This window comes from Lytechinus pictus, chromosome 2 (genome assembly GCF_037042905.1).
Source record: "Lytechinus pictus isolate F3 Inbred chromosome 2, Lp3.0, whole genome shotgun sequence".
In the NCBI taxonomy this organism is placed as follows: domain Eukaryota; kingdom Metazoa; phylum Echinodermata; class Echinoidea; order Temnopleuroida; family Toxopneustidae; genus Lytechinus; species Lytechinus pictus.
This window is the reverse complement of record NC_087246.1, coordinates 62,215,573-62,237,429: the sequence shown is the minus strand read 5'-3', so window position 1 is coordinate 62,237,429 and position 21,857 is coordinate 62,215,573. Positions and strand designations below refer to the sequence as shown.

Here is a 21,857-nt window from a genome sequence, read left to right as displayed (position 1 = left end):
GCATAGGGATATCACATACCACAAGAAAGGATCACCAGTCGTGCGTAAAGTCATTCGTATCTTACGAACAGCTTTATGAAACACCCACCAGATTAGGCTTGAAAAAAGTTGCGCCCTCATAATCAGATAGTTCGGTCAGTCAGTCTGTATTCCTTTTTTCTTAATACATTTGCTGCACAAAGAAAAATAGGATGATTTATTTGTGCAGTCAAACATGCCAAAACACATATTAAACTTCACCTTGCATTTTTTTTCTCTTCTTTGATTTCTCCCAAACCACCATGAGCATCTTATTCTGATGGAAAATGTGCTATAAAAATTCTATGTTTTAATATTGTAAATAATCATGTCTTTGTGAATATGAATAAATCAAACCAAATAAACTAAAATATTGTAATAATACTAGTGGCTCCTGCAGCCATCTTTTATAGGGAGAAGCATAAAAATAGAAAGAAAACAAAATCATGATAAACAAGTTTGATGATGTAAAATCAACATCTGTTCATTTGACTAAGAATGGTAAACTCATTAGGCTCTTTGTATTCCAGTCAGTTGTCAAGTCACACTCAACTATTGTTTCCTCTTTAAAACACAAAGGTATTACAAAAAGAGGAGGAAATACTTTAAAATGTATAAATGCATACACCAGGAAAAGGGGGGGGGGGAAATGAAGATCGTTTCCCTGAAAAGCAAACTAGCAAACACAATATCTGTCTTTAGTCTAGCATATATTTTTAACCCAAATGAGTTCACTGAAACTGAAACAAAGATTTTTCAGAAGATTTGTCATACTTCATTTTGCCTTTGAACATACTTTGTTGAGAATTTTTACATCTTATACAAAATATAAATTTTTGTATAATATTTTGGATGACATTGTATTACACTTTGTATAACATTTTGCTCAAATATAGCAAGAAAATACTGAAAGAAAAAACTCCATACATACAAATATCACATTATGGGAAAAAGCTAGAATACTAAACAAGCAATAAGATATATAGCAAATAGAATCACTTTCACATCAAAATAAATTCTCATGACTCCCATCAATATTATATTTCTATATTTCATTTAAATCTTAAATACTAGTCAAAAGTTTCTCTATAATTTCTTTTCTTTTTCTTCAAAGCAGCGGTTGTTTCTCACACTATTCAACTGAAGCAATCGATTAAAAAAATCTGGGAGACAACATTTTCATAGGCTTCTTTTCAGGATGAAATCATGACAACCACAGGAAGTCTACCACAACAATCCGGGAAACTGCACCTCTTAAACCAGGCAGTCGTCAAAAAATTAATTGCCTTTGAAGGTTTTTAAAATTTCACTTGTTTATTTCTGTATTTTACTTTAAAACCACTCATTTATTGTTTCAAAGTGTTTTGATATTAGTGACTCTTCCCAAGTTACATCCCCTAGGACCACATCAGGAACCTGTTTGACTTTATGGGCAAAATTCAATGCAGAAGATGTAAATAACACATGTTTTGCACAGTCTGGACTGAAAATATACTTTAGCTATGATTAGTCTCATCGAAGATCAGTATATTCATATTCTTCTACTGACGTTTGATTATATTCAAATTATGTATCTTAACGTACAGTATCTTGAAATAGGGAAATTGAATAAATCCAACTAAAAAAACAAAGGAATTTAGAGGGAAGCTCTACCAAGAAAGCTTGGCAGTATACTATATCATCCCTATTCTTAGACTGTATTCCAATCATGTGACTTAGTAAGCAATATAAGAGCAGCATTGGCCAATGAGGAAGCTTGTTTTTAATCATTTTCTTGCACTTTCAGAACAAAAATTGGAGCCTGGTATTTTCCAAATATATCCTCAAAAAGTTTGGTTTTGCTTTCTGTTTTGTACAGTAATCACTTCTAAACAAGGAAGAAAGGTGTAGCTTGATTTGCAAAGTTTCAGTGTAGCATGGTAAATTCCTGTTATCTTTCTCTTACCGTGGTTAGTTCAACTATAACTACTGCTCTCACTAAGGAGTGATGTATAAACCGAGTTGTTTCTTTAAAGTACAGTTTGCCAGTAAAAGTCATCAAATACAGTAAGTATACATTTACTTTATCATGATTTTCTTTGGTAAATTTTTATCTATTTCATAAAACTTGTCATTAAGTAATACCAAGTGTCCAAACCTACTAAATATCAAACTTTTGAAAATCACATAATAATATTTGTATATAATAATATTTATAGGGCACTTTATACAGATGTTTCAAAGTGCACAAGTATTTTATTTATTCATTATCATTATTGTTGTTTTCCTGGGGGAGATCTATTTGAAACTGTAACTGATATTATAATCAACTGAAGCCTTATTTTATTCAATCGATTGATCACTTTCAATTAAAATGAATTTTTGTAATACTATCACACTCCTGTCTACCAGGCATTCCCACTCTTCCAATATAGCAAGAGTCCAGGGTTATTCAAGGAACAAGATGAATAAACACTTTTCAGGAATATTGTAAAACATTTAAAGACCAAGTCCACCCCAGTAACAAGTGGGTTTGAACCGGGGGTTTGAATAAGTAGAGAAAAATCAAACAAGCATGTTAAAATTTTCAGATGCAAAATAAGTTATGTTGTAATTGTAAACTTTTTCTTAATATACTTTCTATGCAAAACGCAGGCAGTATGTAAATGAGGGAACTGACGACATCACCAATGTCTTCTGCATGTTGCTACACTATCTCTATTAATCAGAATAAACTCTTGAAAACCACCCTGATCATTGTAACTCAAATATGTTTGTGGTCACTTTATCAGTTGAAAGGCTCTTTGATCATCAAAAGTACAAGCCTATTTTCATGTATGTCGTCGTGTCAGTGCAGAAATGCCCATATGCAATGCATTTATGAGTGCTGCTAAGGGCGTTTATGAGCATATGCAATGCGTGAAAGCGTGGTGTACAGGGGCATTCTTGCACCAGAATGATGATATGTATAAAATGACCTCTGAACTTGTAACCTCTAAATCTACTGCAATCAACTCTGCTCCCATACACACTTGCGCCAAATTTGATGTTCATCCGTCAAACAGTTCTTTAGTAATGCGAGAATGAAATATTTAAATGTATATTACATGCAATGACCACTGTGACCTTTTACCTTTAACTTCAAAACTAATCAGAGCATTATCACTCTTATATACAAGACATATGTTTGAAGTTATTCTGCAATCATTTTGAGAACAAACATTGGACGGTTGGATGGACAGACGACCCAAAACATAATTCCGCAACCACCTACATTGCAGGGGCAGAGGAATAAATATCAATAATCAATGGGTCCACATCAAACAAAAGTTGAAGAGACCAACTAATGACTTCTGTAACGATAGTGCTAATTTTACTTCTGCCTTAAATGACAATACTTTAAAGGGGAATCCAAACCAAATAAAAAAACTTGTTTTTATAAGGAAAAGAAAAATCAGACAAGTTCATAGGTGAAAGTTTGAACAATATTGGACAAACAACTAGAAAGTTATGATTTTTTTTAAGTTGTAAATGTTGGTAATCACTACACCCATGGAGACTTCAAATTGGCCGCATATGGGGTGTCATAGTGATGTTAGGCAAGGACTACTCTTCCATATACTCCAATACATATTTTTGCTAAAATGTCATTTTTCCCAAAAGTTTTATTTCAAATTGTATTTTTCTTTCATGAGGACATAAAAACAATATTCTACCTGGGTTAACTTTAGATTACTTCCCCGGGGAATGGGTACTTAAGAGAAAACCACAAATCCCTGATAATAAAGTACATGGCCTATGGGAAAGTTGTCCTTGCCCCTTGTCATAATTTACTTACCCAGTTGCCAATTTGAAATCTACATAGTATTAGTGATCTCAATTTTAAAGCAGCTATAACTTTTTTATTGCTTGTCCGATTTCTTTCAAACTTTCACCATTCTGTTTAATTTATTTTTCTCCTTCCCTACACAACATTTTATGGTCAAGGCTGGATTCCCCTTTAATTCTTTTTTTGTTGTTTTATTTGTTTATTCTTAGAATTTTAAGGCACTAAGAATGGCAGAGGCAGAGGAAATATCCTGTAACAAGAGCTTGATATGCCCCCTGTGCCTGGATATTTTTGACAAGGCAACACTCCTCTTTTGTGGACACACCTTCTGCAAGGCATGTCTTCAAAACCTGGACAATACCAAACGAAAGAATCCAAACCACCTGACTTGCCCTGTCTGCAGGAGAAAGTGCATGCTTGGGATGAGCAAAGTTAATGGCCTTCCACCAAACAATACTGTCAACTCCCTTGTGGATGACTATAAAAACCACAAGTCCCTGTCTGCTTCCTCCTTTCTGGTACATTCCTCAGTTGAGAAATGCCAACAAGACACAAGGACAAAACCTGTCCCAGCAATTCGCAAGATGAGAGTAGGAGTGCCCTCATCCGGTTCAGAACAACCATCATCTATTCCTCCAAGGGTACCAGACAGACCACGCAGATCAGTGGACAAAAATAGGACTGATTTGGCGGTTTACGCAAGCTCTTCTCTAGGGAACTATGAAGTTCCATCCCATTTTCTGGAGCCACCCCGAAAAGTTCCCTTGATCATCCTCAAAGTGGTAGATCTTCCAGCCGGGATACGGGACATGGCATTGTTTGCTGCTGAGACAGTTTTAATTGTTTACGGGAGCAGTCTTCATGGAGCACAACTGTACAAGTCAACAGGTGATCATAGAGAACACTTCCACAACCTAGGAGCCATCCGCAGTGTCGCCATCTTGACCGATGGCACAGCCGTTATTTCCCTCGGTAAAGAGGGAATCCAAGAGTGCAACATCGATGGCAAGCTAACAGCCCGTCAGTTTCGGTACAAGAACTTCACAAAGTATTATTATGTATGCTGTGATCATTGCAATAATCTCTATGCTGTCAATGGCAACCCAGAAATCTACTCCTTTGTCTTGGGAAAGGATGCACCTGAGCGAGTCATTCCCACCGGAAAGATGATCCCTTCACAGGTATGTGTGGCCAAGTCAGGTGCCATCATTGTAAGCTCAGGTACAACAACGCTTAGCATTGTAGCCATCTTTGATAAGAATGGCTGTATCGGAAGTTGCGTCAACTCCCTGGAGAATGAGGAGTTCCTCTATGCAGCGGTGGATCCTCTTGACCATGTCTTTGTGGCAAGGGTGAGGCCAAGGTCTGGTCTTATGTTACTATCAAGGTACAAGCTCAGAGGAACCCAACTAACGGACTTCACTCAATACATGGCACTCAATATCGTACCCACCACTGAAACATGGTGCAAGCTTGTGTGTCTATCTCCTAAACTTCTAGCGTTTGCCTCTATGACCAAGAAATTATACTTCATTAAAATCTAAAGAAACAGAAAAATGCTCCATGACCAAGAAACTGGTATTTCAATGGACATCTAAAGAATCAGCTTTAAGCATCGCTCTATGTCCATACAACCCAACGTAATCTACATTTATAGAATCTACAATGAAGATTGTGCTACTTCCATGACCAAGAAAACATTCCATGAACCTTGTCAGTATTGACAAGTCATCAATGGCATGTTCAAGCGAAATGCCAGCAAGGCTTCTTGGCTTGTCCAACATGCACTTACAGGTGACGACCATTATTAACAGTCAGAGACCCAGAGTCCCATTGCATAAAGACTTGTTATAATAACAAATGTAGAATTTCTATTACAAGTTTACTATCAGCAAATCAGGTCTGTCAAACCATGGCTTAAGATGTCCTATTGATTAGCCACAATGCTCCTTTCACTGGCCTGGGATATATTGTGTGCTCTTTTTAAATTTTCCCCATTTGTGCTGTAATATAAAATGTGCTCTTTTGAACAGTGGCTAAGCTTGCCCCCAAAATATTGATATTAAGGCCTGTTAGTTGTGGTGAAAATGTTAAAAATCTAATATTTATCATTCAATGTTATACCAATGCTCTTTCAAAGCATTGATACTTGTTCTCATTTTTTAAAGTTCATGGTCATCTCATAGACCAAATAAGTTTCTGCAAAACTATGCTAAGATTTGCTCTTTATAAATACAATCATAATCGATTATCGTTTTAATACACTTTATATAATCAGCTGATTTGTTCTGTACAATCCAGTTACAATCTTTACAATTTGTTATCTTTCAAAATGAAGTCAGGTTGGTTTTGATAAAAGCAGGAAAAAAAGTTATGGGAACATATTAATGAAAATTTTGCAAAAATGCACTGGAGAATGACAAAGTTGTGGATTTTTCAACTTTATATCTTATCAATCTCTTTCTACCATTTTCCTGCAATAATACTTATTACAAATACGGCACTTTTCACATGAGGCCAAAGCACTTACAATGAAAATAATCAAAAGAAATTATTTAATGCTAAAACTATAAAACTACAAACTACGAAAGAGGGGTTGTTAATGCCTTTCTGAAAATTGCTATTGATGGAGACTGTCTTATTATATAAAAAAACAAATTGATTTCAGGGTGAACTTCCCCTTGGGGAAAGCTTGCGCATTTGAGATCCTTTTTTAAAAATTAATAAAAGGTATTAAATGTTATTCAATTTCCAATTTAAATTCATTATAAGAAATTGTTGTTGCTCATGCAATTTTACACATTCACTCCATGAGGTGGATAATTTACCAGCAATATCTTTGTTCCAAAAAGTTATAACTATTGATTTTCATCCAGGATTGGTTTTAATGTCTTGTTTAATGCAAATGGATTGATTCAACTGTAACTTGTTGGATTCGACTTGATTTGATCAAATTCAATCAAAAATATCCAATCCAACTCAATATTCAGTCTTCATAGCACCTTTTCCTTTCTGTTACAAAGCGCTGCGCATACACTTCTCCATTGATAATTCTATCTTACTGGGTAGACTTGGAATATAAATGCAAGTATACTGATCTAAAGATAATATTGCAGATACAAGGAAATATTACATTAAGGACCAGATGCCTGTGATCTTAAAATAAACATTTTTCAAGTACTTCCTACTTTGAAGTGCATTGTGTTGCCCCCATTAAAACAATAAGTGTAAGAGTGGCAATGCTTAAAGGGGATGACTACTTAAGATAACAGGTATTAAAAAGAAGATAACAAATGAGAGCAATAGCAAAATGAATATTTGAGCTATCATGATACAGAAAATAAGAGATATTACTTAATTGTGAATTACTCCATTTTAGCTGAAATTGGGGTTGTTTCATGTTCAGTGTTGGCAACTGGTTTTGGTATTGAATGAAATTTGCTGCCAAACATCATTTGGCGAACATGGTTGGTTTGAAGCAGAAAGTGTCATTTTATGGCAATATGTGATGGCTGCTAACTGGTGTTAATAGGAAAATTCAAACAAGTGGTAATTCAAACCAGTTACCAATTGCTCTAGTTAAAACCAATATCATTGGAACCATTTGTTCCATTTTCCCTAATAAAACCAGATGAAATCAAGACTTTCTTAGAATATTATTCTTTCTAAATTTCATAAAAAGAACTAGTTTCAACTTTATGCAGTTCTTCAGTTATTGGGAGAGAGGTACATGTATATTTAGGAATATTGTGACCTTTGACCTAATAACCCCACATCCGATCATCAAGTGCCCTCCAATATACATACGTGAATGAACTTGATTAGTGATACAGTTCTTTATTAATCATAGTTGTCTTTCCTTTTTCCACAATATAAGTTCCCCTTTAAATGATTGTGAGAAGCCAAACTTACATCGTATCTGATATCCTGGCAGACTTTGGTTGGTTGGAACTTAACCTCAAAGGTCACCGTCATTCCTTGTGAGATATAGCCCTCCGATGGGCTGATAGCAAAATCAGGGGCAAACTTGTCTGCATTCCATTTGAATCTAAAAGGTAATGAGAGAGAGATGTGAGATTAGAAGCAAAAAGGCATACTGAGGAGTTTATCCTAAAACATTTTCTGGACTATCAATATTAAAAATCATTCTTTATAGGTCTACTACAGTAAACACAGTGCTATTCTTCACACATGTGTTAGATGAGTAATGTAGAATGCTAAGCTTTTTGAGATTGGAACTGTAACCAACATTCTTGAATGCTCCCTAGGGAGTGTAAAAATACATACATAAATGGTGGGCAAGCCCAAATCCAAAGACATATCTGTATTAGGTTTAGATCGAGGCATAATCCAAATATATTAAGAGTGATATAAATTTATTATGAAGATTATTACTAACATAATTATCATAATCATCATTACTATTATCATTATTATCATTCTCATTATTATCATTGCTATCATTATCATTATAATCAACCAACTATGACTGTAGTTTAAGAGCACCTTAAGCAGGTGAAAGGAAGGAAGGAACAGTGCACTTACGCAGCACCGACGTCTCCCGTGTTGTACATGAGAAGCTTGCGAGTGGTACTGCTCTTGAGGACCACGGCTCCAAAGGGGATGGATTCCTGGTCTAGATTGATCTCAATTCCCTGGCAGGATCCTGTCACCACCAAGAGAGGTTGAGAAAGACCTGCACACTCCAACATAACCTGGCAAGAATATAAAGAAAGAAGGATGTTACTATGTAACATTCCACAGAATATGTGGTCCAGATACACCACAATTTATTGAAAACAGTAAAAGTTTAATGGTGTAGGGATGTTTGGATTTTTTGCTACTGGAACTAAGATTTTCATTTCTAGAAAATGCAGCATACATTGGTTTCAATGGTGAGAATTCCTTTTATTTCCTTTTGGCCTGAATGAGGACTATCCCTTAAACTCCATAAAGATTTGAACAGGAGCAGGTATGGACATGGAGACATGAGGTCTTCATTTGTGTTGTTGTTAATGCATCTTAGCTGTTCTATTTTCTATTTTCTGTTCTATTCTTCTTCTCATAGTGTCTTATTAGGTAATTTTTCCATAATATACCAATCAATAATAGATATTTGTTGAATTGATTGATGATGATGATAAATCTGGTGATGATTTTGATTTTTGGTAATGATGATCGTCATTTTTTTTTCATTATTAAAATCTTATTGCTTCAATAAAACAAAATGTATGTACAATATTCATCATGTACATCAAGATACATCAATATTCATCGTAAAGAAGATAAAGTAAATCATTAAATACATAACAACTTACTTGGAAAACCAAAACACATATCAATATTTGAAAATTTGAATATTTGAAATGCGAATATTCAACTAAGTATTTACATCCGTTCAAAATTTAGAAACAATAGGGCATAAACAGAATAAGTGCATCAAAGTTTGTAATGATGATCATCATGATGATGGTGATGATTTTGATGATGGTGATGATCATGATTTTGATGATGGTGATGATGATGATGATGATGGTGGTGGTGGTGGATTTGATGACGATGATGATGATGATAATGATGAAAGAGATGAAGATGACCATGACAGCTCCCACTGTCAATTCCAATGTAGATGATTACGATTGTGAAAAAAGTGATCACCACAGATTCTCTAATGACATATCAAATGTTAAACCTCTGATAAAAATACATGCACTTCACTCATCCCAATAACATCCACATCCTCTCTTACCTCTTCCGTGAACTGTGGGATGCGGCACTTGGGACTGAAGACCAGCTCTAGCTGCGAAGCCCCACCCTTAGCCTTAAGGCTAATCTCCTGAGAGGGGGCCAGCTTCAAGACGTTGGGTACCTGCTGTAGAATGGGGTTAAGAGGTGTGATGGCTACGTTGAAGGAGAGAGGAGCAGGGCTGTTGTTGATGATAGGAACAGTTCTCTTGATCACCTGGCCGATGCGCAAGGCCCCGAAGCTGACGATGCGATCCTTAGAATTGGCCACTTCCACTCGCATATCAGTTCCAAGACCAAAGATCTCAACCTAAATTAAAAATGAATCACAATATGAATCATACCTTAGTTTAACCTAAAGAGTCCTGCACCAAAGACAACTTAGGCTAGGATCTATGGAAAATGTTCATTTACCACTGAACCCAGTTGAATTCATATAAAAGAGAAAATTCAAAGAAACAGATCAATGAAAATTAAGTTTCAAGAAAATTAGATGAATACTAAAAAGTTATGAGCATTTGAGTATTGAGATCATTAGTGCTATGTAGATCTTCCAATTGGCAATGCAACCAACACCTGTGATGTCACACATTACTTTATTCAATTTTCTGTTATTTAGTTTGTTGCAAGATCGGAAGATCTTTCTTTTTTTTAAACATATTAAACCGGCTTCACAACATTATAACATGGATGAATTGAATTTATTGTAATTGGAATGAGCGTAAAAGAGATTTTTTAGGTGTATTTCCAGTGTCCAAAGGGGAGAGTTGTGCACATGAGACATCACACATCTGGTTTGCATTGCCAATGGGAGGATCTCCATGTCATTAGTGTTTCGACATTCAAATGCTGATAACTTCCTTACTGTTTGTCCAATTTTACTCAAATTTTTGTTGATCTTGTTCTTGTTCATTTTTCTTTTTCACATAAGCTAACTTCTTCCACAGGCTTCATTCTCATATAATTCAAATTATGGTCAGCTAGTTAACACCACTGAAGTTGAGTCTTGTACCTAACACTTCCAATCACAATGGAAACTGAACACTGAATCAGACAAACTGATATTTTATCATGAGGATATTGGAACGAAAAGAGAAATTCTTCAACACGTACCTGCGTGCGAGATAACCCATTGAGCTCAAACTGAATGACCTCATGATATCTGATTGTTTCTCTGGGATAGAATGTAAAGGTGATATCCTTGCTCTCTCCTGGTGACAACACTGTCGCATCAAACTGGAGATGTAGGTGGGATGTGCTTGTATACAAGCAATCAACACTGTAAATTGAAGAGAATTAACAGCGTTGTTGTTTACATTGACTCAGCTTTCAGTATCAATTCAATTTCAAAGGAATTAGGGACCCAGTTAATCACTTGTTTGTGTTAGATTCCAGATATTTCATTTGTAGAGAGAAGATTTAGAGCTTATAAATTAAAAGCATAACATACCATACAAATCTTGTTATTAATATTATGATGAACATGAACTTCATTCCTACATACCCTAGTCTTCTCTAAATTATTTATTTTCTTCCCAGGAGGTATTGTAAGTTGGGTGGTATTTCAACAAATTGGCCCGTATTCTGAACTCGAGTTTAAATTAAATCCTGGTTTAAGTGGAGAGCCGATTGGAGCACAAATCTCTATTAGTACATGTAAATATTCAATTTATTAACTCTTATGACACTCATATCATTTATAACCGTCTAAAAATGAAAACTGAAATGTTTTATTCATTATGAAAGCAAAGGGAAACAAAATAGTAAAGACAACAAATATACAATATAAGCAGAATTTTTCTTTTTTTAATGTTTTAACATAATGTGAATACATTTCCTATAAACCTTATCATATTTTCGGAAATATTCAATTTTCCATTCAAATGTTATCAATGAGAAATTTAATCTACGAAAACGGATTTCTACATCAGTTGATATCACTCACAGTGATTGAGTAGTGATTCAGATGTAGTACCTATGAAAGGGTTATCAAGGCCCTGTAACATAAAATATAGAAATTGATTGTTTGGCTGATTTTATGATTGATAGCATCGATTATCAATAATAATAATATGCAGTTCTTGTATAGCGCATATCACATTATGAATAATGTCTCTATGCGCTTCCAAAGGACTTGGATATTATTACCCCAGCTGTAGCTTGGCAGCCATAATTACTAAGATTACAGCGCTTATTGTATGTGATTAGTCATGAAATCAGCCTCCACAAATCAATCACCAAGCTTCATGATACAGGGTTCTATCATGTGTAAAATTGTGCTAAAGTTAGAAATATTTTGCAGAAAGCCCTATTACCTGATGTCCTTGCTGTCTCTGTTGGTGAGTGTCAGTGTCTTGGAGTGGGTAGGCATCCCAGCTCGATGGATGAAACATGGTCCAAAGTCATACTGAGGGAAGGAGAAGTGAAGACCGGGGGCAACCCCATGACCGACAATCTTCACCTCGTACGATGGACCATTGGCAATCTGAAAGAAGAAAAAAAAATGTTAGTGAGAAAATATATCTAGGTTTGTCCAGCAATAGAGTACCAAAGTGATATCAACATTTTTTATTTGGGGGGGGGGGGAGGGGGCATTTTAGGATCGTCTTGTACATTGGTTTAAAAGCCAGGATGCAACGCTTTCAATCATTGTACGTTACACCACTAAATGTGAGACGACTCACCTTACAAATGAGCTCACATCCTCTGAGGGTTGTCTTGTACGTGGGTTTGAATGCCAGGACGCTACGCTTGCGATCATTGCAGGGAACACCACCAAATTCTGGTGAGATACTCAAGAGCTTAGAGTTGTTTCCTTTGGTCTCTTCCTTCAAGATCCACTCAAAGTCAAAGTTGAACTTGCCGGTGTTGATGATGTACAGAGAACGTACTGCTTTCTCGTTCACCTCAATCTGAAACAAACGTCAGAGTTGAAGAAAAAAAATTGTAACATTTATGTAATAGACATATGTACATTCACATATTTTTATTATTGCTGCAATCATAAAAGGTACCAAATACACCAAAGTATGGTGTTATTTACAAAGCATCTGGAATTATGAATGCCCATGTACACTTTCAAGAACTCTAATTATACTAATTTAACATCTTTAGTAGAGTGTGGTCTGTAAGGCATTAAATAAACAGAATTCATTGAAATGTTTTACTACTCCTTGGTTGAGTGATGGAACAGAATTAATTTCTTGAAAGCATAAGCCGGGGGATTAAATAGTTTTAAAAAGAAATCTTGTGACCAAAATCAAATCAACGGCAAAACATCCTCGACTGCAAGTCAACAAAAAACAACTCCGATTTAGGAAATGGTCAAATGACCAGTGGAACAATACGAAATAGGACTGACCTCTCCAAAATCAATACAGTTGATGCCAGAACTAGACAGGTCTTTCTTCTGACCGGTAGAGTCTTCACACTGGACGATACAGTTCATGGAGTAGCCCTCAGCCTTGACATTGAGACAGATTGGGTGGGTCTTCTTCCGAACTTGAATCTGAACGTTAAAGTTGACCACCTTCTCCTCGTGAGGGGTGAAGGAGACATCGATGGGGATCCTGGAATAGGAGAGAAAAGACAAGACTTACATTCGGTAAATTGCCACTTGGTCTACCGCCGCCTTGCCTACCTTTAATTTGGTCTCATTCCACACCTTACCCTTAAAGCAACTAGCCTGGGACCCATTTCGTAAAACTTGTTGTAATAACAGTTTGTGCAATAGCAGTTTAAAGCTACTGAAATTATTCAATTTGATTGATCGAGAAGAAACTAGTTATATAAATTGCGCATTTGTTATTATAACAAGTCCTTGTGAAACAGGAGCCAGAACTAGATCCTAGCACTGCAACATCTGCTCTCATGACTAACCTAGCTGTATAGCAGGACACATTTATATAATGTTTTACCTACTGACACGCGCATAATAAGAACTTGTCCATGATTGTCACCTGCTAATTAAGACCACTTTTTCTGGTCATGAATACATTTTCATACAACACATAAATACTACTTTTCTTGTCTCCCTTGGGAGGTCTTTATATACGGGTTTCACTGTAAATACCTTTAGCTACATGTATAAGTTCCCAAATAATCATGCATTATCAAGTGCATGGGCTCTGATCTGCATTGGGGTGCCCCCCCCCCCCCCTTGAATTTCAAATCTTGTATAGCAACCTTCGAGAGAATGTCACCCCCACTGACCGATAGATAAAAATCTCACAAAATCGTTCCACTTGATTCCTTTTAGCATAATACTGACCTGTCATTTGGTAGGATGGTACCCTTCATGGGAGTCAAGTGAAGCCTTGAAGAGAATGCTTCCGAGTGACAAGACGTCTCATTGATCTCATAATCAAACGCTCTAGCCTCGTTATTGATCAGGAAAATCCTCTCATAGGCCTCATTACCTAATATAAGACAACAAAGATATTCAAGGTATTTTTATGTCATACTAATCCAAAATGCCCAAAACACTTGACAAATTTTGTTTTACCCTGGCCAATGTTGATACAATTCACACCAATTGTAATAGTGAAGTTTGATAGCTACTTTTGATATTATAATAAAATTGGATGGGTAAAGTATAAAAGCATTGGAGGAATTTTTTCTCCATGCAGAACCTGCATGAGAGGAGTTGATCTCTAATCTAGTATAATTTGAATCATTATCTTTGTTTTACATTTAATTTCGTACTGCAACAATGCCACAATGGGGATAATATGTGCCACCTCAAATAACTGAATTTTGAAAAAAGTTTGAAAAAGCACATCCTATGTGTTATTACTATAAATTTGATACTTGTGGTAAGAATGGAATCTCATCTTTAATCGTTCATGCATGGCGGATTACGAACAATAAATATTGAGGTATATCAGTGAAAGAAACTTAACAAAGAATACAAAAGAAATGCTACTGAGCCAAATGTCAAATAAGCACGGTTGTCCTATCGCAAACCAATCTTGGCCAATTTTTCTGCTCAACCTGAATTTAATACTAAAATTTCACACTCGTCTTCCTCATTAATGCTCGAAGTGTTCGTTTAAAAATATATATTGAATTATATGATGATGTACATGAAATATCAGAATTCATTTGCCTTTGAAGAAAAAAGACATGGGAATCCCGTTTTCCTTTTTTCAGGGATGCACTGTATAACTCTTTAGATTTGAGCAAAAGGATTACAATCTCTAGTTGATCCAATCCTGTACATTTTGATGAATAAATCAAACACTCACCAAGAAGCATCGACTTGAAGTTGATGTGGGATCTGTCAGTAGAGACGGCAGGTTCGTGGGCGTCGCCTACCAAGAGGAATGGGACAGAGATGTTCTGCTCAGGGATGGTGAACCTCCAGAAAGATTCTACGACACCAAGCTGGTTCGGCAAGAACTCAAAGCTCACCTGGATATCATTAGAGGAATACGATACATTTACAACCTGCTCACATACCTTGGTTCAATTAATGAACAGCTACAGTCAAATTAAAGAATTTATAAACAAATCAAATATATAACTAAGTTGCATCTCATTAAAAATATATAAACCTGTATCTGTTTTTAGTGAATTATCCCAGGTCACTTGTCTTTGAACAATATTTGATTGATTATAATTATTAAATCCAACAATGCCATGACTCCTCATGTAGAAGGCCAACGCACTATACAAAAGAATATAAGTTTGATAATTTGTCAAATATATGATGCATACATGCACTTACCCTGCTCCACTGCAAGAGCTTTTGATCAGTAATATCACTAAATATATTTTCAATATGAGTTAAAACTCCCTACGATGAAGATTGTCAGATGCTTTGACAAACTTGGTTCTGTAATTAAGAACTTCACAAAAGAATGATCTGTCTTTAATAACAAAAGTGATAAATGTGGCAGAGAGGGCCATTTAGCCACCAAGTGTCCAACATATCACCTGCAAGCAGCAAAATGACCCTCATGAAATGGGTTCAATAAATGACATAATTTGGCATTGGAGTTACAAGTCTCCAACAATCTTCCACAATGGAGTTGCAATAACACTGAAGAGAATTTGATTTGGCCACCTACCCAGGGAAACAAATGGGAAAAACTCACCAGCCCAATTTTACTACAACATATAAGTTTTAATTGGACTCTATGTGCATTTCAAGGGATCTTTATGGGTTTTCCAGGGCTCTGTAGGGCATATTGGGGCAAAGTCGCCCGAGCCTCCATTTTTACCTGTACCTACCTGTGTCTTCTTGCCAGATGCCACCTGGCCTTCTGTAGTGAGACATTGGAATACAATTGGTTTCTTGGGGTCCTCTTCATCCTCACACGTCCACATGAAGGTGTAAGCCGTGGCTGTTGGGTTCACAATGAAGAAGTGACGTGTGTTGCGCACCTGTTAAAGGGACATACATGTAACAACATGGTTTTAGGCACATCTAGCCGATCGATAATGAGAATGAAGAGAGTGGGGAAAGTTTCTGAATTCACTCCATAAACTAGGATGAAGATTATGGCTCCATTCAAGGTTACATTTTAAGGTATCACTTAACACACAGATTTTCCACTGAAGCAAGTGTACACAGATAAAATGCCCAGGAATTGCATGTCCTTAAGAACATGATGCTAAGAAATCCAGTAATTTTTCTGTATTTTCTACTTTCTCTCTACATCTCCTCCATCTTTCTCACCTGCACACCGACTGAGACCAGCTCCAGGACCCTGGTGTTGGGATCCAGGGTAGATCCAGGTGGAGCCCCTCCTGGTCCAGGTAGCTCCGGGTTGCGTCTGGCTCCAGTGATGTAGTCCGAGTCCTCCAGATCAAAGTGGCAGTAGGGCATCACACTCTTGCCCTTGACTGCCAGGACTGGTCCTTGCTTGCCCTCTTCCAGGTTAGGCACCCTAGATAATGCAGCAAAGATACATGTATGCAATAAACAATTTTCAAAGCTGCAGTGATCCTCTTGGAGTCAACATGTACTTTCATTATACATTCTATAATTTGAAACTTAATAACAAATAACATTGTTCCAGTACTGATTTGTTAGTCTTCACGCTTAGAAATATAATAATAAAATCAGATATTTCAATAAAGCTCCGCAAACTTGATATGGCCGTTCAAGAACTATAATAAAAACTAACATTAGCTTTTCAAATGCTACTAACTGGATTGAAATCTAACAAACTAATTTTCTATTAAGCAACAAAATGACATTTTAACCATTTCGCTTTTTTTTCTTTGCATGTATTGCATCAATTGCTTCTCTTCCAACAAACCAATCAAATGCAACCATTCCCTATAACTAAATTGCGATAAAACCCTCACCTGCAGATGAGCCTGCCTTCATAATCCTTGATATCCAAGGGAGCAAACTTGACCTTGAAGTTTTGCTTCTTGCCCGGTGCAATAGACCCCATGTCAGGCTCTACGGTGAATGGGTATACATCCACGGTGCCGTCTGTGGCGGTGCTGCAGCGGGATGGGAGCCTCATCTGCTCACCATCAGCAAAGCTGACACTCTTGTGTTGTGCAACCTCATCCTCCATGACCACTTGCCAACTGAAAGGAAGCTCAACAGTTCCTTTGTTGGTCACAATGAACCTGTGTGAAAAGAATTGCAATATCCTCAGTACATTGACAAACCGATGTTTTTCCCACTGGCAAAAATTTCCTTAACCCTGTACAATTCATGTAGGTGGGATAAATGGCAATTTAGCCCCACCTTTAGTAAAGGGTTAAGCTAAACCCACTTTCTTTCTCGCAATGATTTTGCAAAGTGGGCTAACCCCATCTAAACTACAGGATTACTTGACCCTACAAAATAGCAGGCTTAGCCGAGCATTTCTTGTGCTAAGAAAGATAGTCCGGGGTTTAGAATCCCTTTAGGAATAGAAACCAGGCCAAGCCAAGAATGGTACTCGATGTATGCCACTAGTCTGAGATTACCGAATTTTTTTGTGAGAAAAGCAAGCATTTCCTTAGCTGGGGTTAGGCAGAAAATTTGGCCTGAGGGAAAAGTAAAGATTTTGGTATGGGGTTAAGAAAATGGAGTGAGCCCCGTCTTACAAAGAGTTACGAGTGATCCAATCAATCGTAACTCTTTGTAAGACGGGCCCCTGGTGTACTCAAACGTAAACTGCATGACTATGATGGAACCATTACATTGGTATAAACGGAAGAGATTCAACTTATTGGTTTGCTACTAAACAAATGACGCTGCACTGGGATTTTGTTACATCTTTGCAGCCCACAGCCTGAATACAGGCAAAATTATTAATCTGCATCACTTCATCGTTCTCTATGGTCGTAACCTCAAGAGTGATGGTGGTTTCAAATTCCCTGATTTAATAATGAATTCTGGACACTTCGCTTTAAGAGATATAAGCAATCGTACAACTAATCATAACTGTAAGTCCATGGCAAACTATGCTCACAAAGTTGCAATCAATTATACATATTGATTGTATCTCTTTATGTTACCCCCTCTGATAGGGCAAAGCTAACATCTGCAACTGAAAACAAAGTAAAGAACCAGGAAAAACCGATTAAATTATATGAGCTTACGAGAACATCCTGGTCTGGAACATGAGGGTGTCTTTGAAGTGAACAGCCTCGGTCTTGCACTTGAACTTGCAGAAGTCGGCATTGGCACTGACGTTGAGTTCTATCTCACGGCTAGAGTCTTCCTTGACAGAGTGGGTAGGCTCTGGCTCTGTCTCAATCACCTGTATGAGATGATATGTGAGTGGGGTTCAAATAGTGGTTTAAAAAGGGTCACAGCTCACTTTGAGTAACATGCATGTAGTTCTGTTCTGTGATTTGGATATCTCAACAGAAAAATATTTGTTTAAACCTCAAGAGTTTTTCCAATCAAATGGCAAAAAGGGTATTCGTCCCAGGCCTACTTGGCATACACTCCAAAATCCTCACCTTCTTTTTGGTAGGTCGTGTCACTTCCTGCGTAGCATTCATCTTCCGTCTCATCTCCTCCTCATTCCTCTCCTTCTCTGCTGCCTCAGCAGCGGCGGCGGCAGCAGCAGCAGCTGCATTGCTGGCACCCTTCTTGTCCTTCCTGCTTTCCCGATCCTCCCGCTTCTGGTCCTGGGTGGAGCGAGGCCGACCGCCAGTCTGCTCACTGGAGGTAGCTGGACGGGCATTTGCAACAGGCATGTCTACCCACTTGACTGTTCGCAAGCGGTCATCCCAGTCCATTACCTAGTTTATTTCAAATGCAACAATTTGTTTAAAAATTGTCTAGACAATCTAAACAAGGGATAAGATAACAAGAGTACTAATGAAAAAAGCTTTAAAGTGCTCTTATCATCTGAGTAATGTGCTGAGAATGCTGTCATTTTCACCTGGTCAACTATGGTCTGATGACGATCATAGGTAGTGGTATTGGTGGGAAACCGTTCTGGTACTAGTGGATAGCTGTTCAAACAGAGCCAATATGTCTGACATACTCTTTTATCCTGTGTGTACATTTGATTTTCATAAAACTCCATTACAAATAGTAGATCTAAGATGTAAGAGTGAAAATCCATACCAATGAGAATGTCTGGAAAGGACCAAATGGACAATATGATAATGGCATCCAATGTATGGGTGCACAAATTTTTCCCTCCCTTGAATACCTAAATATCTCAATAGTAACTACTGGATAATTCCATAAATTATATCCACTCGACCCTCTATGTATGGAACATTCCTTAAAATATCTGTCTGTTTTCTAGTTCATTATGAAAGATGGTACTTGAATTATCAAGGCTTGAACAGTTCATGAAGTGAAGCAAAAATAGAGAAATTTGGGGGTTGGACATGAGTAGGTAAGTGAAAATTCAGAGGCCAGCCTGTCCTAAGAAGTCTAGAGTGCATACCTGATCGACTGGCTTATCAAAGTTTATCTTGGACATCTTGCATGCCACTGAAGCCTTGGTCAGATTGACAGCAGTGGTAGTTTTGAAGGTGATGATCACATCCTTGGCACAACCAGCATGAAGATGACCAATGGCCGGAGAAAACTTAAGCTGGGAATGGTTCTCTGGCCAGTGGAAGCGGATAGTGTCGGTCTGACTATGATTGGTCATGGTGAAAGAGAGCTGGCGGGCTTCATTGATGTGACAGTCACCAAAGTGGATATGGTTGGATGGAGCAGCTGAAAAATGAGGCAAGATGAGAAAGCACTGAAAAACACTCTAAACCAACAAGATCTACAGGCAGACCTACACAAAAATTTCCCAAGTTGCACATACAAAATCATAACAACACATCTTGTGGTGACTTGCTAAAGAATCATTTTAATCATTCATCAGTTTTGTGCAGCCAGGCAACAAATTCTTCCAAACCTATAACTCAATTTTGTTCAAATCATTTCCCACTGTCTTTGTACAAAAATGTTCATGAGCATTGTTGCACCATTTCTCAACTCTGGAAAAGCATTATCACCACAGGCTAAATGGTGACCCTACATTTGCTCCTACAACAATTGCTCCTACCTTGTAATTCCTTGATAGAAGGTTCAGGTTAGAGTTGTGATAGGGCTTCTTTTTTCAGAATAAAGTGAGGACTTAGGATCAGGGTTAAGTTTGAGGTCAGGTTTTAATTTTTGCATTCAAATTTTGCATTGGAGCAACAAATGCCTGGGTAGATTTTAAAGAACAGTGGAAACATGGCTCACCAGCAATCTGCTCTTCCTCCACCGTCCCATCTAAGGTCTCCTCAGTAATCAGACTATGGATGTTGTCCAATGTAACATCGTCAACGTAACTCTCCCCAACCAGCTGGATGAGCTGGTTCTCAAACTGATTGTCGGTGACGGTGATGCGGACCTGGGCAGCACTGCGGCCGGTGCTGGAGGCGGTGTAGACCACGTTGAATTCTGACTTCTCGTTGGGCTGGATGATGAGGGAGGCAGCATGAGGGTGCTTCTTGGTGGAGTCAGCTGCAAATAACATGGACAACATTGTAGAATTCTCAACTTGTGAAATTAACATTCATATATCTAATCAGGGCTTTCAAACGTAGAACAAGATTTTGTATTATATGATACATGACCCTAAAATGCTGAATCCATATATTAAATTCACAAAATTTCTAAAAAACCACTGTTTAATCACTTACAGTAATTTGTAATCAATGAAGTAGCAATCAATGTCATCACCTTCATCTTCATCATCATCATCATCACAATCATCATTAACAACATAATCATTATCATCATCATCATCATAATCATCATCATCATCATTATCATCATCATCAACATTATCATTGTCATTGTCATCATAATCGTCATTGTCATCATCGTCATCATCATCATCTCTCACCTTCTGACAGCAGAGTATCACTGTACGTTGGGTAAATGAGCTTGGTTTGAGCTGAACTCTGAAGCTTGAATGAACCTGATGTGTCTTCTAGATCAATATCAACCTGTGGAACAGATTAAAGAGCAAAATCTCACATTACCTAGTTCCTATCAAAAAAATATATGGGGGCTCAGGGTGATTTAGCCCCAAAAATGCTTAAAAGAGCCAATGAAAAAGAGAGCCAGAAAATCCCCATTCATTGCAATGTTGAAGGTTATCCAATGCTGGAGATTTGGACAGCAGGTTGTGAAAAATAGCCCCCTAAAATAAATTGTTTTGCCTGTGTTCAGAAATGGAGAGGTTTCAATCTGAATTACTGATGTTTGGAATTAAAACACAGGTTAATTTTATTTGAGCGAAATTGATCAAGAAAGGCTAAATGCCAGATAAATAAACAGAAGTATTTACATTCACTCTCAGTACTCACATGGAAATTTTTGAAATCATTTGAGATACTTATGTTGCCAAATACATTCATCCTTTTATGGCATATCTAAACATAGATGTCATAAAAGAAACATTCACAAAACCTTACGTGATATTGTCACCTAATTTCCATCCCCCCCCTACAAAAATCTTTTAAAAAATTTTTAAAAGGAAGACCATGAGATACTTTAACTTTATTAACAATGTTGTAATTTAATAATTAGATGAGTATGAATTCATCACTTACTTTGCTTGGCAAGGTTCCATCGTTTGAAAGGCAGAGGGGCAGGGTCTGGGATCTACCGCTGAGTAGACGGGTGAAGAGGAGAAGGGGTACACCCTTCTTATTCCTCAGAGAAGGTTTGAGGACAGTCACACGGGGCAAGTTGCCCTCTCCCTGGACCTCAAAGGACAGGTTACGCAGCTTGGCCTGAGGTCCACTGAGGCCTTCGATAGCCACCTCGAACTGACCAGTGTATGTCTGTAATGTTACGATATACATA

General features: G+C 37.3%; 2 protein-coding genes across 20 annotated transcripts in view; one reads left to right on the top strand and one right to left on the bottom strand.

Annotated features, from left to right (window-relative positions):
• Positions 1 to 21,857, bottom strand: part of LOC129269120 (hydrocephalus-inducing protein homolog) — a 96,285-nt gene that overhangs the window by 6,840 nt on the left and 67,588 nt on the right. For all 19 annotated transcript variants that reach the window (XM_064095348.1, XM_064095350.1, XM_064095346.1 and 16 more), the window contains 18 exons: positions 21,602 to 21,835; positions 20,890 to 20,992; positions 20,241 to 20,504; positions 19,441 to 19,718; positions 18,494 to 18,778; positions 18,128 to 18,288; positions 16,889 to 17,164; positions 16,254 to 16,464; positions 15,806 to 15,958; positions 14,818 to 14,983; positions 13,842 to 13,989; positions 12,933 to 13,140; positions 12,256 to 12,483; positions 11,887 to 12,056; positions 10,685 to 10,850; positions 9,576 to 9,881; positions 8,372 to 8,541; positions 7,739 to 7,874 (listed from right to left, as the gene is read on the bottom strand). In XM_064095348.1, the coding sequence (XP_063951418.1) occupies positions 7,739 to 7,874; positions 8,372 to 8,541; positions 9,576 to 9,881; positions 10,685 to 10,850; positions 11,887 to 12,056; positions 12,256 to 12,483; positions 12,933 to 13,140; positions 13,842 to 13,989; positions 14,818 to 14,983; positions 15,806 to 15,958; positions 16,254 to 16,464; positions 16,889 to 17,164; positions 18,128 to 18,288; positions 18,494 to 18,778; positions 19,441 to 19,718; positions 20,241 to 20,504; positions 20,890 to 20,992; positions 21,602 to 21,835 (3,663 nt within the window). The remainder of the gene's footprint in view (positions 1 to 7,738; positions 7,875 to 8,371; positions 8,542 to 9,575; positions 9,882 to 10,684; positions 10,851 to 11,886; positions 12,057 to 12,255; positions 12,484 to 12,932; positions 13,141 to 13,841; positions 13,990 to 14,817; positions 14,984 to 15,805; positions 15,959 to 16,253; positions 16,465 to 16,888; positions 17,165 to 18,127; positions 18,289 to 18,493; positions 18,779 to 19,440; positions 19,719 to 20,240; positions 20,505 to 20,889; positions 20,993 to 21,601; positions 21,836 to 21,857) is intronic.
• On the top strand, positions 1,815 to 7,465 carry LOC129253844 (uncharacterized). The gene is made up of 2 exons (XM_054892271.2): positions 1,815 to 2,064; positions 4,036 to 7,465. The coding sequence occupies exon 2, from the start codon at positions 4,054 to 4,056 to the stop codon at positions 5,368 to 5,370; it is 1,317 nt and encodes a 438-aa protein (XP_054748246.1). The 5' UTR covers positions 1,815 to 2,064; positions 4,036 to 4,053; the 3' UTR covers positions 5,371 to 7,465.